The sequence below is a fragment of the Electrona antarctica genome (assembly GCF_951216825.1).
Source record: "Electrona antarctica genome assembly, chromosome: 22".
NCBI classification, from domain to species: Eukaryota; Metazoa; Chordata; class Actinopteri; order Myctophiformes; family Myctophidae; genus Electrona; species Electrona antarctica.
Genome location: NC_136805.1, coordinates 10648089 through 10660751, shown reverse-complemented (window position 1 = coordinate 10660751; position 12663 = coordinate 10648089). Strand labels below are relative to the sequence as shown.

Here is a 12663-nt window from a genome sequence, read left to right as displayed (position 1 = left end):
GCACCTTGTTAGCACCTTGCTGGCAAGATGGATAATATGGTCAATATTTTACTGTGAGTTATTCGTCCACCACTGGAGGAAATGGAAAGAAAGCTAGTCCAGCACCTGTGGTGCAAAGTAACTACTACAGTACATTTACTTAAGTACTATGCTTTGAGGTATTTGTACTTTACTTGAGTATTTCCAACAACCTTTACTTCTACTACACTATACATCTGAAAGGCAGATATTGTACTTTTTTCCACCACTGTACTGTGGAGGTTGTGACGGCTGCTCGCCGCTGTCGACCCAGCTGCATTGTGGGTCACAGTGATGAACGAGTGAGTGGCGAGGCTAATATAATAGACGGAGGACGGGTCATTAATTTGTCCTCTGGGCCCAGCTGGGCCATTTTGCTTTTGCTCCCCCCCCCCCCCCCCCCCGCCTGATGTAATGATGATGATTAATTTACACGCAAACAAACAAACACGCATGAAAAACATGACCCCCCTTTTTAACGCGGTTATCACAAACACACAAACACACCCTCTGTGCAGTCGGATGACAAACAACGCCGCTAACTGCGGTGAACTGGGTGTGTGTGTGTGTGTGTGTGTGTGTGTGTGTGTGTGTGTGTGTGTGTGTGTGTGTGTGTGTGTGTGTGTGTGTGTGTGTGTGTGTGTGTGTGTGTGTGTGTGTGTGTGTGTGTGTGTGTGTGTGTGTGTGTGTGTGTGTGTGTGTGTGTGTGAAGTGGGTATCAGACTATTCTGGCTTTATAGATGCACTGTTTAAACCATTTACGACTGAGTCCGAGTAAAAAAAAAAAAAAACCCATCTAAATCCTAAAAGTTTTCTGAAAAACCTATGTTTCTATGTCAGTGGTGCTCAACCTTTTTCATGTCAAGGACCCCCAGAATTAATTATCTGTAGCCTATTTGGCCGTGGACCCCCATCTGAAAATGTGTTTTTCCAGGGACTCCCCCAGAAGCAAAGACTTGAGTCGAAAACGTTCGCTCTGAAATAATATATATTCAAAGATTTGCGCCACATTTTCATGAATTTAAAAAAAAAATAGCAGATCTACAAGCTCGTATAGATCTGCTATTTTTCCAACTAAAGTATGACAATGCTTAAAACAACAAAAAGGGGTTCCCGTCCTGAATGGTTTAAGCTCATCATCGATTGTCGTCACACAGACTGGGTTGGCGTTTAGCCTAGCCACATTCCGCGGCCCCTCTCTTTTGACTCTGTGGTCGATACAGTGTGTGTGCAATGCATCAAGCTGTCTGCACATGCACTAACTAATAGGACAGACACTCTCTCATGCTGTTACTCAGTCAGTCAGTCCTCTGCTCTCACTGCGCAAAAAGCATGGAATACGGTTGAGTATATTGCAGGAAACACCCGGTAAATTTACCAACAAACTCTGGTAAACTCCCGAAATGTACCATCACCCCCATATATTACCGTATATTACTGTATATGCCCGCTAAACTTGAGGTTTACGGGCAAATCTAGTGCCCATAAGTGTCCCTTAATCCCTCTTTTCATGCAGTCTCTGCTCTCTCACTATCACTTCCTCTTCCTTTTCTCTGCCGGATCAGTGTTGGTTTTGATTTTTTGTTTAGTTATGGTCTTTTATATACTTCTTTTTGGGTGCGGCGGCAGTGGCTCAGGGACTAGAGTAGCTGGAAGTGGATGGTATTACCGCAAGGTTGCCAGTTTGAACCTGGGCTCCCCCAGAGTTAGTGTCAAAGTGTCCTTGAACAAGCTCCCGATGTGCAGGTTGGTGCCTTGCATGGTTTCCGCCGGCATTGGTGTATGAATGTGCGTGTGAATGGGTAATGTAATGCACAATCTATGTAAAGCGCCTTGGATAAAGGCGCTATATAAATGCACCATTTACCATTTATTGTCATTTAGTTTTGGCTAAGGTGGTCTTTACACGAGAACGGTGTTCATAGGAAACGGCAAAATAAAGTATCGTTTGCTGGGGTCCCTTTAGACGAGAAGGGAGAAAGGGAGCAAGCTAACTGTACCTGTATTGTCCTGTGTATTTGTACTGTATGTTATGTTGTACCTATGTGTCTTTAGTACTGTGTACTTGCACTGCTGTAATGTTGTAGATGTATGTATAGGACCCCCTTATTGAGAGGATGGCCCCTTGAGATGCTGCATCTCAAGGGGCCATCCTCTCAATAAACTTCAAACTTCAAACTTCACCAGACAGGCTCAAAGACATGCACTGTAACGCCTGGTTTAGTCTTAGCTCATTATGTCTAAGCAGCTGAGACCCATTCTACAAGTGTCTTCTAAATCCCAACAGTTTCCATATCACTTTTTCACGTCAAGGATCCCCAAAATGACATGTATTTGGCCGCCGACCCCCATCTTTGTTCCAAGGACCCCCAGAAGCAAAGATTTGAGTTACACATGTTTGACTTAAAAAATGTGATTTGACAGAAATGTTCACGATACAAATAAAATAGCAGATCTACAACCTTGCTATACGATTGCTCCGAGCTTGTACATCTGCTATTGTGAAAGTGAAAGTGTAATTTATTTTTCCTTTTTTATTTTTCTTTTAATCAAAAATAACACATGATGCTTTCCAGGTTTCAATGGGTTTATCGCACTAATGTATGCAAATGCTTCAATTGAATTACTGCCAATAAGCTGATTACTTCCAGTAATCAGGGTAATTAGCGAGCATGTAAACATCTTCTAATTGCTATCAAAACAGGTGCAGTGTAGGCGCACCCCCTCCCCCCCCCCCCCAGTGCCCTCGCTGCCAGAGTGGACCACACTATGGACTCTATATTAGATTGTTTTGTGGTGGTGAATACGTCAGACCTTCACGCCGCACTTCAGGTGCAATAGAGGTAATATAGGGCTTACCAGAGGATGTTGTTATTAATAAATCTTTGCTATTACTGCAATATCCCTCACTGACGCACGCACTGTACCATGCACTGTTCCAAAATGTTCTCACATCAAATGCTATACTCCTACTCCTACTCACTCACTCACTAGACTGGAACTCACCTATGCTTTTTATGGCATAGGCAGGATCCGCCGGGAGAAACTAGGCGCAGCTGCTGGACATGAGACTAATTAATTAGAGCGACAGAGAGAGAGGAGAGTGTGTGTGTGTGTGTGTGTGTGTGTGTGTGTGTGTGTGTGTGTGTGTGTGTGTGTGTGTGTGTGTGTGTGTGTGTGTGTGTGTGTGTGTGTGTGTGTGTGTGTGTGTGTGTGTGTGTGTGTGTGTGTGTGTGTGTGTGCGTCAATTTAACAAAGGTGCAGACGATCAGAAATCAGCTAGAGAGTGAGCGACGTTTGCACTACTGTATGCCGAATTGAAGTGGACTCGGCCCCAGACTTTTTTTTTCCTCCCTGGAAATAAACACGTCTGGGTTTCCGAGGCTACTCACTCACTCACTCACTCACTCACTCACTCACTCACTCGCTCAGCTCAGCTCAGCTCAGCTCAGCTCAGCTCAGCTCAGCTCAGCTCAGCTCAGCTCAGCTCACCTGCCGCACAATCACTCTCCTCACACGAGGATGTAGAATGTAATACACATAATACCCAGAACTGCGTTCTCTGCTGTGTACGTGTTTATTGTGTGTGATGTTATTATATGCCATGTTGTGTCATGATGATTCCTTAACCGTGGTGCTGCACATGGTTCGAGCGGGCGTCCATGCTGGTGATCCTGCTGAACTGCGTGACCCTGGGCATGTTCCAGCCCTGCGAGGACATCCTCTGTGACTCCGACCGCTGCAAGATACTAGAGGTACAGTAAAACACCCTCCTTTATAGCCTACAGCAGTGGGTTTTCAACACTTTATAGCCTACAGCAGTGGGTTTTCAACCCTTTATAGCCTACAGCAGTGGGTTTTCAACACTTTATAGCCTACAGCAGTGGGTTTTCAACACTTTTCATGTCAAAGAATGCCCATTATTCATTCAGCATTTGAGCCACGGACCATCATTTGTGACCAAATTTGACTGAAGGACTGCCATTGGATTTTTTTTTTAAATTGATTTGTTTTCATGTCATATGAAAGCAGGGAATCATAGCTTCAAATTGACATATTGGTTGTTCAGTTTGACCCACCAGTTTTGGAGATATGGCTTATAGAGTAATGTCTTGCAGAAAACAGCGAGTTGAGAAAACAGGCTTGGAAGGTTCACTTCTGCAGTCGCTAACATTACACCAAGCATTTATTTCATATTTACATATCGATTTCAGCTCTGACACTTATTTCAGACATGCTCTAGTATGTGAAGAGTCTGCCTGTACTGTACGTGCTATTAACTCATAAAAAATACAAAATAAAGGTTTTTCTCCTCTGGTGAAAAGCTGGAATTTGCACGATGGCAGGCTCTCAGTCAAATCTGGACACATTTGATGAGATTTTGCCTTGCAAACCCCAAAACGATTTTGTCCACAATTCCATGGCTGTATTGATGTTGGTATACCATTACGTTGATCAAAAAATAACGATTCTTCTACATTCTCTAATTGTGGAGATTTCATTTTACGCTTCGATTTATGCTCTGAAAAGTTAAAGATCTACATTATGGTCCAATTGGTTACCAAGATCTTTGTGACGCGAATGTCTGGGAGTACCCTTTCTCTGTCTTGATTAGGCTACTCATCCCCTGCAGCTGTGTCTAATCTCTCTCTCACACGCACACACACACACACACACACACACGACACACACAACACACACACAACACGCAATCACTGCATATGCTCAAATTGGCACACGTTGCATGATGCATAATACTTTGATCAGTTAAGTTAAATGCCACGATAAACAAATGTTCCTTCCTCTTTTCATCAAGCAAAGTAGGAGAGTTCAAGACCAAAGGAAATTAATGAGAGAGAGAAGAGAGAGAGAGAGAGAGAGAGAGAGAGAGGTGTTATCAAAAGGTCACGAACGATGAATGAAAAGGGGGCGGGGCGTAGAGACAGAATGAGAGGAGACAAAACATATTTTTTATGGACTATGATCTATACCAGTGCTTCCCAAAGTGGGGTCCGGGGACCCCTAGGGGTCCTTGAGAGAGTTCTCTTCCTTCAATTGGTGAACCCATAGGTCTCTTTCAGGCTATGCAGGGAGTGGCGTAGGACTGCTCTAAGACCCCACAGGTAGGGGGCACGGTGGCACAGTTGGTAGAGCTGTCGCCTCACAGCTAGAAGGTCCTGGGTTCGATTCCCGCTGGGGACGCTGTGGGCGTGCTCTCTCCTCCGCGCCATCAGTACCCACACCCTGGGTGGGGTTGGAGAAAGGGCCTTTCTGTGTGGAGTTTGCAATGGAATAATGTGTTCCTTCCACACGCTACGTCCAACCGGGGAAACTCCCCCCCTGTCAGGTGAAAAGAAGCGGCTTGGACTCCTCGTGCATAGAAGGTATGAGGTCAGTCCGTTGCTCTCCCCAGATTGGCAGATGGAGTGTATACAAAGAGTGAAGAAAAATCACACCTGTGTGAAGTGAGGGGCGCTCTTATCATCATTCATCATCATCATACATCACATTCTGTGCTCAGACAATCAAATCATCACACATGTCATCATTCCGGCCAATCTCTTTTGGCGTCTTCAATTTTATGCCCTCACTTTTCTCTTCAATATATACTTTTTACTACACTCTATATACTCTTGTTTTTATTTCTTGTTTTTCTTGTTTATTTGCAACAAGCAAGTGACCTTTTTCAAGTAATTTCATACTTTCATAAGGGTAGACACATCAGTTTTTTGGGTGCATTCAAAAGTGAGCTGTGAGCCTCCGCTTAGGTTTTCACAGTTTGGCTCAGCGTCAGGACACGGAGGACGTGTGTTTATCTCTTCTTTGAAAGATCAGCCACAAGTAACACAGATAGAGGCTGTCCTGACCTTCCATTGACGACACTCTCTGTCAGACAATAAAGTCCAATCTAATCGTTTTAAAACAACGATAAACTCGCCAATATTACACCTGCGGTGAGCGTAGGTTATCTCTATAAAGAGAGAAGTCCACACTGTCGTGTTTATGAGCGACTTTCTGTCAATAAATCGGGTGAAGTATAATATTTGCCCCTTGGAAATAAATCTTCCACACCGAAGTTCCAGACTAATATATACGCAGTGATACCTAGTGGGGCAGGCCAGGTTCCCCAGTTCAAATATGATTATGTTGGGGGTGGACCCTTATACATTTGTCCCGGTGTGTACTCACTGCAGCGGCTGCAATGCAGCAGCAGCAGATACAGTGATACACAACATCCCAGCAAAGCAAAAACTCACAACTATAGTTGCTGAATAACATCTCACAATGAGGCAGCCACACTGACACTACAGAATACACTAACATAACTCGGGAGCACACGCGGGTAAATAATGGGCTGGGTAAGAACACAACGAAACGCTGTGTCAGAAGTACAGAGCGTTTTGGCATCAAACTCATACATAATGTAGCCTGCTGCCTATGAAGAGGCTCTGGGAAAGCAGCTAACGTTTCCCCAATATACTTAAGGCCACTTAGGCTTAGGTTGCCCTTAACGTTTTCATCTAAGGATGCCTTGGAAAGAAAATGAGTTGCATAAAATCACCATAAGGATTCCCTAAGGATGTTGTAAGGGGATAAACCCTTGAAGTATTTTGGCCTTAGCTATTTACATATTCGCTTGTGTGTTCGGGTTGCCAGAAGGTCCTCCTTAGTAAGCATTTTTTTTCTTCAGAAGATATTACGGTCAGTCGCTTGAAAGTGAAATCATTTGTGGAACACATAAGACAATGGCTGGATTAGCCCCCTTTTGATGTTCTGTTGTCTTTGTTGCTGCAGTATTGTTTTCATATTTCTTCATGACTTTGACTTTGATTTGTTTCACGGCGGGATTTCTAACGGCTATCTCTTAGCATATGTTGTCCTTGTGTGGACGTCGTTACGCATGGGGTACATTACGACGGGTGATTGGCCTGCACTTGGTCCTTTCCTTACTCTTTGAAAGAGAATATTCTCATAGTTTGTCCAGTTCATAGCTTGTCTGTCTGTTCTGGAGAAGCTAATGCCGCGTTGACACGGGCAGATGCAACGCTGCAGTCCACCATTCATTGTCAATGGAAGCCAGCGACGTGACGATGCAAAGATGCGTCCAACGTTTATAGCTGCTGCAAAAGCTACAACAGCTACAAATGCGCTGTGTAGCTTTGCATCTTTGTATCATAACAATGCTGCGTTCAGCATAACAGTGATGTATACCGTTAAACAAGGATGCAAAAGATGCATAGATGCAAAGCTACACAGCGTATTTGTAGCTTTGCATCTTTGTAGCTAAAGTTGAAATTATAGCTCAACCTTTTTGTAGCTTTATAGCTTTTGCAGCAGCTACAAATACTAGATGCATCTTTGCATCTTCATGTCGCTGGCTTCCATTGACAATGAATGGTGGACTGTATCTTTGTATCTTCATGTCGCTGGCTTCCATTGACAATGAATGGCGGACTATCTTTGCATCTTCATGTCGCTGGCTTCCATTGACAATGAATGGTGGACTGTATCTTTGTATCTTATGTCGCTGGCTTCCATTAACAATGAATGGCGGACTGTATCTTTGTATCTTATGTCGCTGGCTTCCATTAACAATGAATGGTGGACTGTATCTTTGCATCTTCATGTCGCTGGCTTCCATTCCATTGGCATCCACACAAACTAGAGCAAATAGCAGATCTACAAGCTCACAATCCATTGCATCGCGACAAATTGTGAGCTTGTAGATCGTCTGTTTTCAAATGGCCGAAATGTATGGGGCTAATAAGTGGCAAATATATGTTGTGTAATAATAATCCAAATCTACACAGCTGTCACTGGAGTTGTGGAGTAAAAGTAAAATATGAGATGTCGCGGAGTAGAAGTAAAAGTATTGCCAATTTGAAATGGGGCCTACTCAAGTAAAGTACAAAATACCTCAAAATCGTACATAAGTACAGTGCAAGTAAATGTAGAGTTACTTTCCACCACTGTCTGTATAACCAGCTCAGTGGCCTTGTGGTTAAAGTGTCCGCCCTGAGACTGGGAGGTCGGGGTTCGATCCCTGGCCGGGTCATACCAAAGACTCAAAAAATAGGACCCAGTGCCTCCCTGTATAGACAAAAGGTATCCTTCCTCCAAGTTGTACTGCTTGTCAAGGTGTAAGTTGCAGACTTGAAAAGAAAAGAAGGGAATCCAAGGCACTCCGTCTTTGGTGAAAAATGTAATAGTTTATTTGATGAGCAAGGCAAATAAATAACAGGACCTACACGTTTCGTCAGGGTCTATCTGCCAGCTTGGCTGATTAGTCACCCTTAAATACAACCAGGTGGTGGGTGTGATCCAATCATGTCATTACATCGTTATTATTTCATTGGCATATAAATTATTTCATTTTAGTTACATTATTCCGTTATATAAATATCCTGTTGATTACACATCAATAGGATGTTCAATAAATCAAAAAACAAATTATATAAAAATAACAAAACACCCGAAGTGACCAGCACCAAGTGAAAAGTAAAAGACAATTATTGGGAAAACAAAGGAAAAAGAATAAAGTAAATATTTATATTGACACATTTAAACAGTAACCCAAATCACAGAAAAAATGCAGGACCTTCAGAGAAAAGGCAGAAAATCGACTTCATCATTTAGGCCAGGAAACATTGTGGCTTTTAAAGTTACTATCCAAAAAGTTTGTTGAGTCTGGGCTCCCGTGCCCTTTTTCATGATAATGGACAGCCATCGGATAGTTGGGATTGTTTGTGCGAATAGCCGTTTTGTGTTCTGACTCCCAGTGGGTTGGATTGGGGGTAAGTCCCTGCGACATACTAGCGCCATGTCCAGGGGGTGTACTTGTACATCAAGCTGCCTCACTACAGAAACAGGGGATAAGCTCCTGCCCTATGGGCCTCATGGCTCGGCAAGGCTACTTACTACTTACTGTCTGTATAGGCCTTCAGTTATATACCTCAAAGTCAGGTATAGTAGCAGGACATATGTTGTTGTTTTTGTTGTTGTTGGAAAGCACATTTGGACAGATAAACACTCATATTTCTGGGCTCTAACTCCTATGAGCTGGAGAATGAAACAACAGGATGGCTCTCTGTTATCTGGCAACGGTTCAGTCGCTACAGCAGAGAAGGGATCGTGTTGCTCGCAGAGAGACTGAATAAAAAGAACAAATTGTTCTTTTTTATTCATCCTGTGATTGGTATATAATGAAAGAAGAGGGTAAAAAAAATGAAAGCGAGAGAGAGAGAGAGCACATGCACTCAGGTTGCATCCGGAGGAATTTAGAACGGAGGCGTTTGGAATATGCTCTGCCTTCGTTTTATTGTTTTTGCTGAAGCTAAACTCTCTCTCTCTGTACATTCTGTGGTCTCGACGAGGAGAGGAGAGGAGAGGAGAGGAGAGGGGGAAGAATGAATAGTGAACTGAAGAGAGACTGCTGTTGCACTAAAGCATGCACTGAATTAAATGGGAACTTATATCCTTACTATACGCAGAGCGACGCGGAGAGATACTCGGCCGAGCATGCCATGCATGCCCTAGCAACAGTCTCCTCACTTCACTCTTCATGCCTTCAACTCTCCTCTCCTCTCCTCTCCTCTCCTCTCCTCTCCTCTCCTCTCCTCTCCTCTCCTCTCCTCTCCTCTCCTCTCCTCTCCTCTCCTCTCCTCTCCTCTCCTCTCCTCTCCCCTCCCCTCCCCTCTCCTCTCCTCTCCTCTCCTCCTCTCCTCTCCGCAGCGCAGATGAATGTACAGCCTAGAGGATAAATGCACTCTCATCTATTCCACTCTGCCTCTTCCAACCCCCCCCACCCCACACCCCGCCCCCCCCCCGTCTACATCTCCACTCTCATTTCTCCATCAGTGTGTCTCAAGAAACGCTAGAGACACAAACATGTTGCACACACACACACACACACACACACACACACACACACACACACACACACACACACACACACACACACACACACACACACACACACGTCACATGCGCCCTTTTTGTTTGTTTTTCCCATCACCCTCACCTTCCGTCCTGCTGTGCTGTGAGTTCTCTTCACTTCAGATGATTTTAAAGCAACTGTGCCCCCCAGCCACACACGCACGCACGCACACACGTGCGCGCATGCACACTCTTGAGGTCCAGTGTGTGTGTGTGTGTGTCTGTCTGTCTCGGTTTGGCAGGGCTTTCTAAGCTCTCGAATCAGCCGTGTGGTATTTGAACGAGCCACATTAGCATCAGGAGGGGCCGATGCTGATGACCAGAGGGCCTATAATCAGGCCACGTTATTCGGCATGCGGACAGACGCTCTAGTCCCTCTGCACTGACACACTGCACTGCGACCAACGCTCTAGTCTCTATATGCACTGACACACTGCACTGGGACCAACGCTCTAGTCTCTATATGCACTGACACACTGCACTGGGACCACCGCTCTAGTCTCTATATGCACTGACACACTGCACTGGGACCAACGCTCTAGTCTCTATATGCACTGACACACTGCACTGGGACCAACGCTCTAGTCTCTATATGCACTGACACACTGCACTGGGACCAACGCTCTAGTCTCTATATGCACTGACACACTGCACTGGTACCAACGCTCTAGTCTCTATATGCACTGACACACTGTACTGGGACCAACGCTCTAGTCTCTATATGCACTGACACACTGCACTGGGACCAACGCTCTAGTCTCTATATGCACTGACACTGCACTGGGACCAACGCTCTAGTCTCTATATGCACTGACACACTGCACTGACACCAACGCTCTAGTCTCTATATGCACTGACACACTGCACTGACACCAACGCTCTAGTCTCTATATGCACTGACACACTGCACTGACACCAACGCTCTAGTCTCTATATGCACTGACACACTGCACTGGGACCAACGCTCTAGTCTCTATATGCACTGACACTGCACTGACACCAACGCTCTAGTCTCTATATGCACTGACACACTGCACTGACACCAACGCTCTAGTCTCTATATGCACTGACACACTGCACTGACACCAACGCTCTAGTCTCTATATGCACTGACACACTGCACTGACACCAACGCTCTAGTCTCTATATGCACTGACACACTGCACTGGGACCAACGCTCTAGTCTCTATATGCACTGACACACTGCACTGGGACCAACGCTCTAGTCTCTCTATGCACTGACACACTGCACTGGGACCAACGCTCTAGTCTCTCTATGCACTGGGACCAACGCTCTAGTCTCTATGTGCACTGACACACTGCACTGGGACCAACGCTCTAGTCTCTATATGCACTGGGATCAACGCTCTAGTCTCTATGTGCACTGACAGACTGCACTGGGACCAACGCTCTAGTCTCTATATGCACTGACACACTGCACTGGGACCAACGCTCTAGTCTCTATATGCACTGACACACTGCACTGGGACCAACGCTCTAGTCTCTATATGCACTGACACACTGCACTGGGACCAACGCTCTAGTCTCTATATGCACTGGGACCAACGCTCTAGTCTCTATGTGCACTGACACACTGCACTGGGACCAACGCTCTAGTCTCTATATGCACTGACACACTGCACTGGGACCAACGCTCTAGTCTCTATATGCACTGACACACTGCACTGGGACCAACGCTCTAGTCTCTATATGCACTGGGACCAACGCTCTAGTCTCTATGTGCACTGACACACTGCACTGGGACCAACGCTCTAGTCTCTATATGCACTGACACACTGCACTGGGACCAACGCTCTAGAGAGAGAGTCATTTAACCCTGATGTTGCCACTGTAATTTCCACAAGGCTCTGTGCATTGACCCGTTAAAACGCCCATTCTACAAATCCCTTCTAAAGTAAAGTTCTTGCACTTCTTCATAATCCAAAGTTATGAAACACTTTCAAGATATCTGCTGTTGTTTTGAATAGCCAACACTAACATCTAAAATGGCACTGGTTTGTAGCTCATAATGTAACCACAGTGGCTGCATGCCTAGCGTGGGAAGTTGTGAATGCTAATTGGCAAAAGATTTGGACAATTCTAGCAAGCTGTTGAAATTAAATGTAGGGTTTTGAATGTCAGCTTCTCGCTCTTCACTTTCTCTCTCCAACAAAGGCAGGGCGAGAGACTATAAAAGCATAGAGGAGTAGTAATGGACGGTACTCTGATGGGGCCAGTGGAGTTGGTGCAAAGAAATGGCAAAGGCTTTAACCCATTTCTACATGATGTCTGAGGAGGAGAGCTAATGAACTGACTGGCGTTTCAATAGTCACGCTTGATTAAGTAAGGAGAGAGAGAGAGAGAGAGAGAGAGAGGGAGAGGGGGAGAGAGGGAGAGGGGGTGGGTGGGGGTGGAGAGACTAGAGAGAGGAGTTATGTAGATGGCAGTATATTCATAACTCACAGAGTTGGAGCTGGTGATATTTGTCAAGCTGCTAAGTCTGTTCTGTGTGTGTGTGTGTGTGTGTGTGTGTGTGTGTGTGTGTGTGTGTGTGTGTGTGTGTGTGTGTGTGTGTGTGTGTGTGTGTGTGCGCGTGTGCGTGTGCGTGTGCGCGTGCGCATGTGTGTGTGTGTGTGTGTGTGTGTGTCCTATGCACATGTATGTGTGTGTTTCCCCGGCATGGCTGCGGTGAAAGGCCCCTGATTGAGC

At 45.2% G+C, this 12663-nt stretch overlaps 1 protein-coding gene across 1 annotated transcript in view; it reads left to right on the top strand.

Moving 5' to 3' along the window:
- Positions 1-3662: 3662 nt before the first annotated feature.
- Positions 3663-12663, top strand: part of cacna1g (calcium channel, voltage-dependent, T type, alpha 1G subunit) — a gene marked incomplete at its 5' end in the record, with an annotated part of 243541 nt that continues 234540 nt past the window's right edge. Inside the window, one exon of the mRNA XM_079492215.1 lies at positions 3663-3773. Within this exon, the coding sequence (XP_079348341.1) occupies positions 3663-3773 (111 nt within the window). The remainder of the gene's footprint in view (positions 3774-12663) is intronic.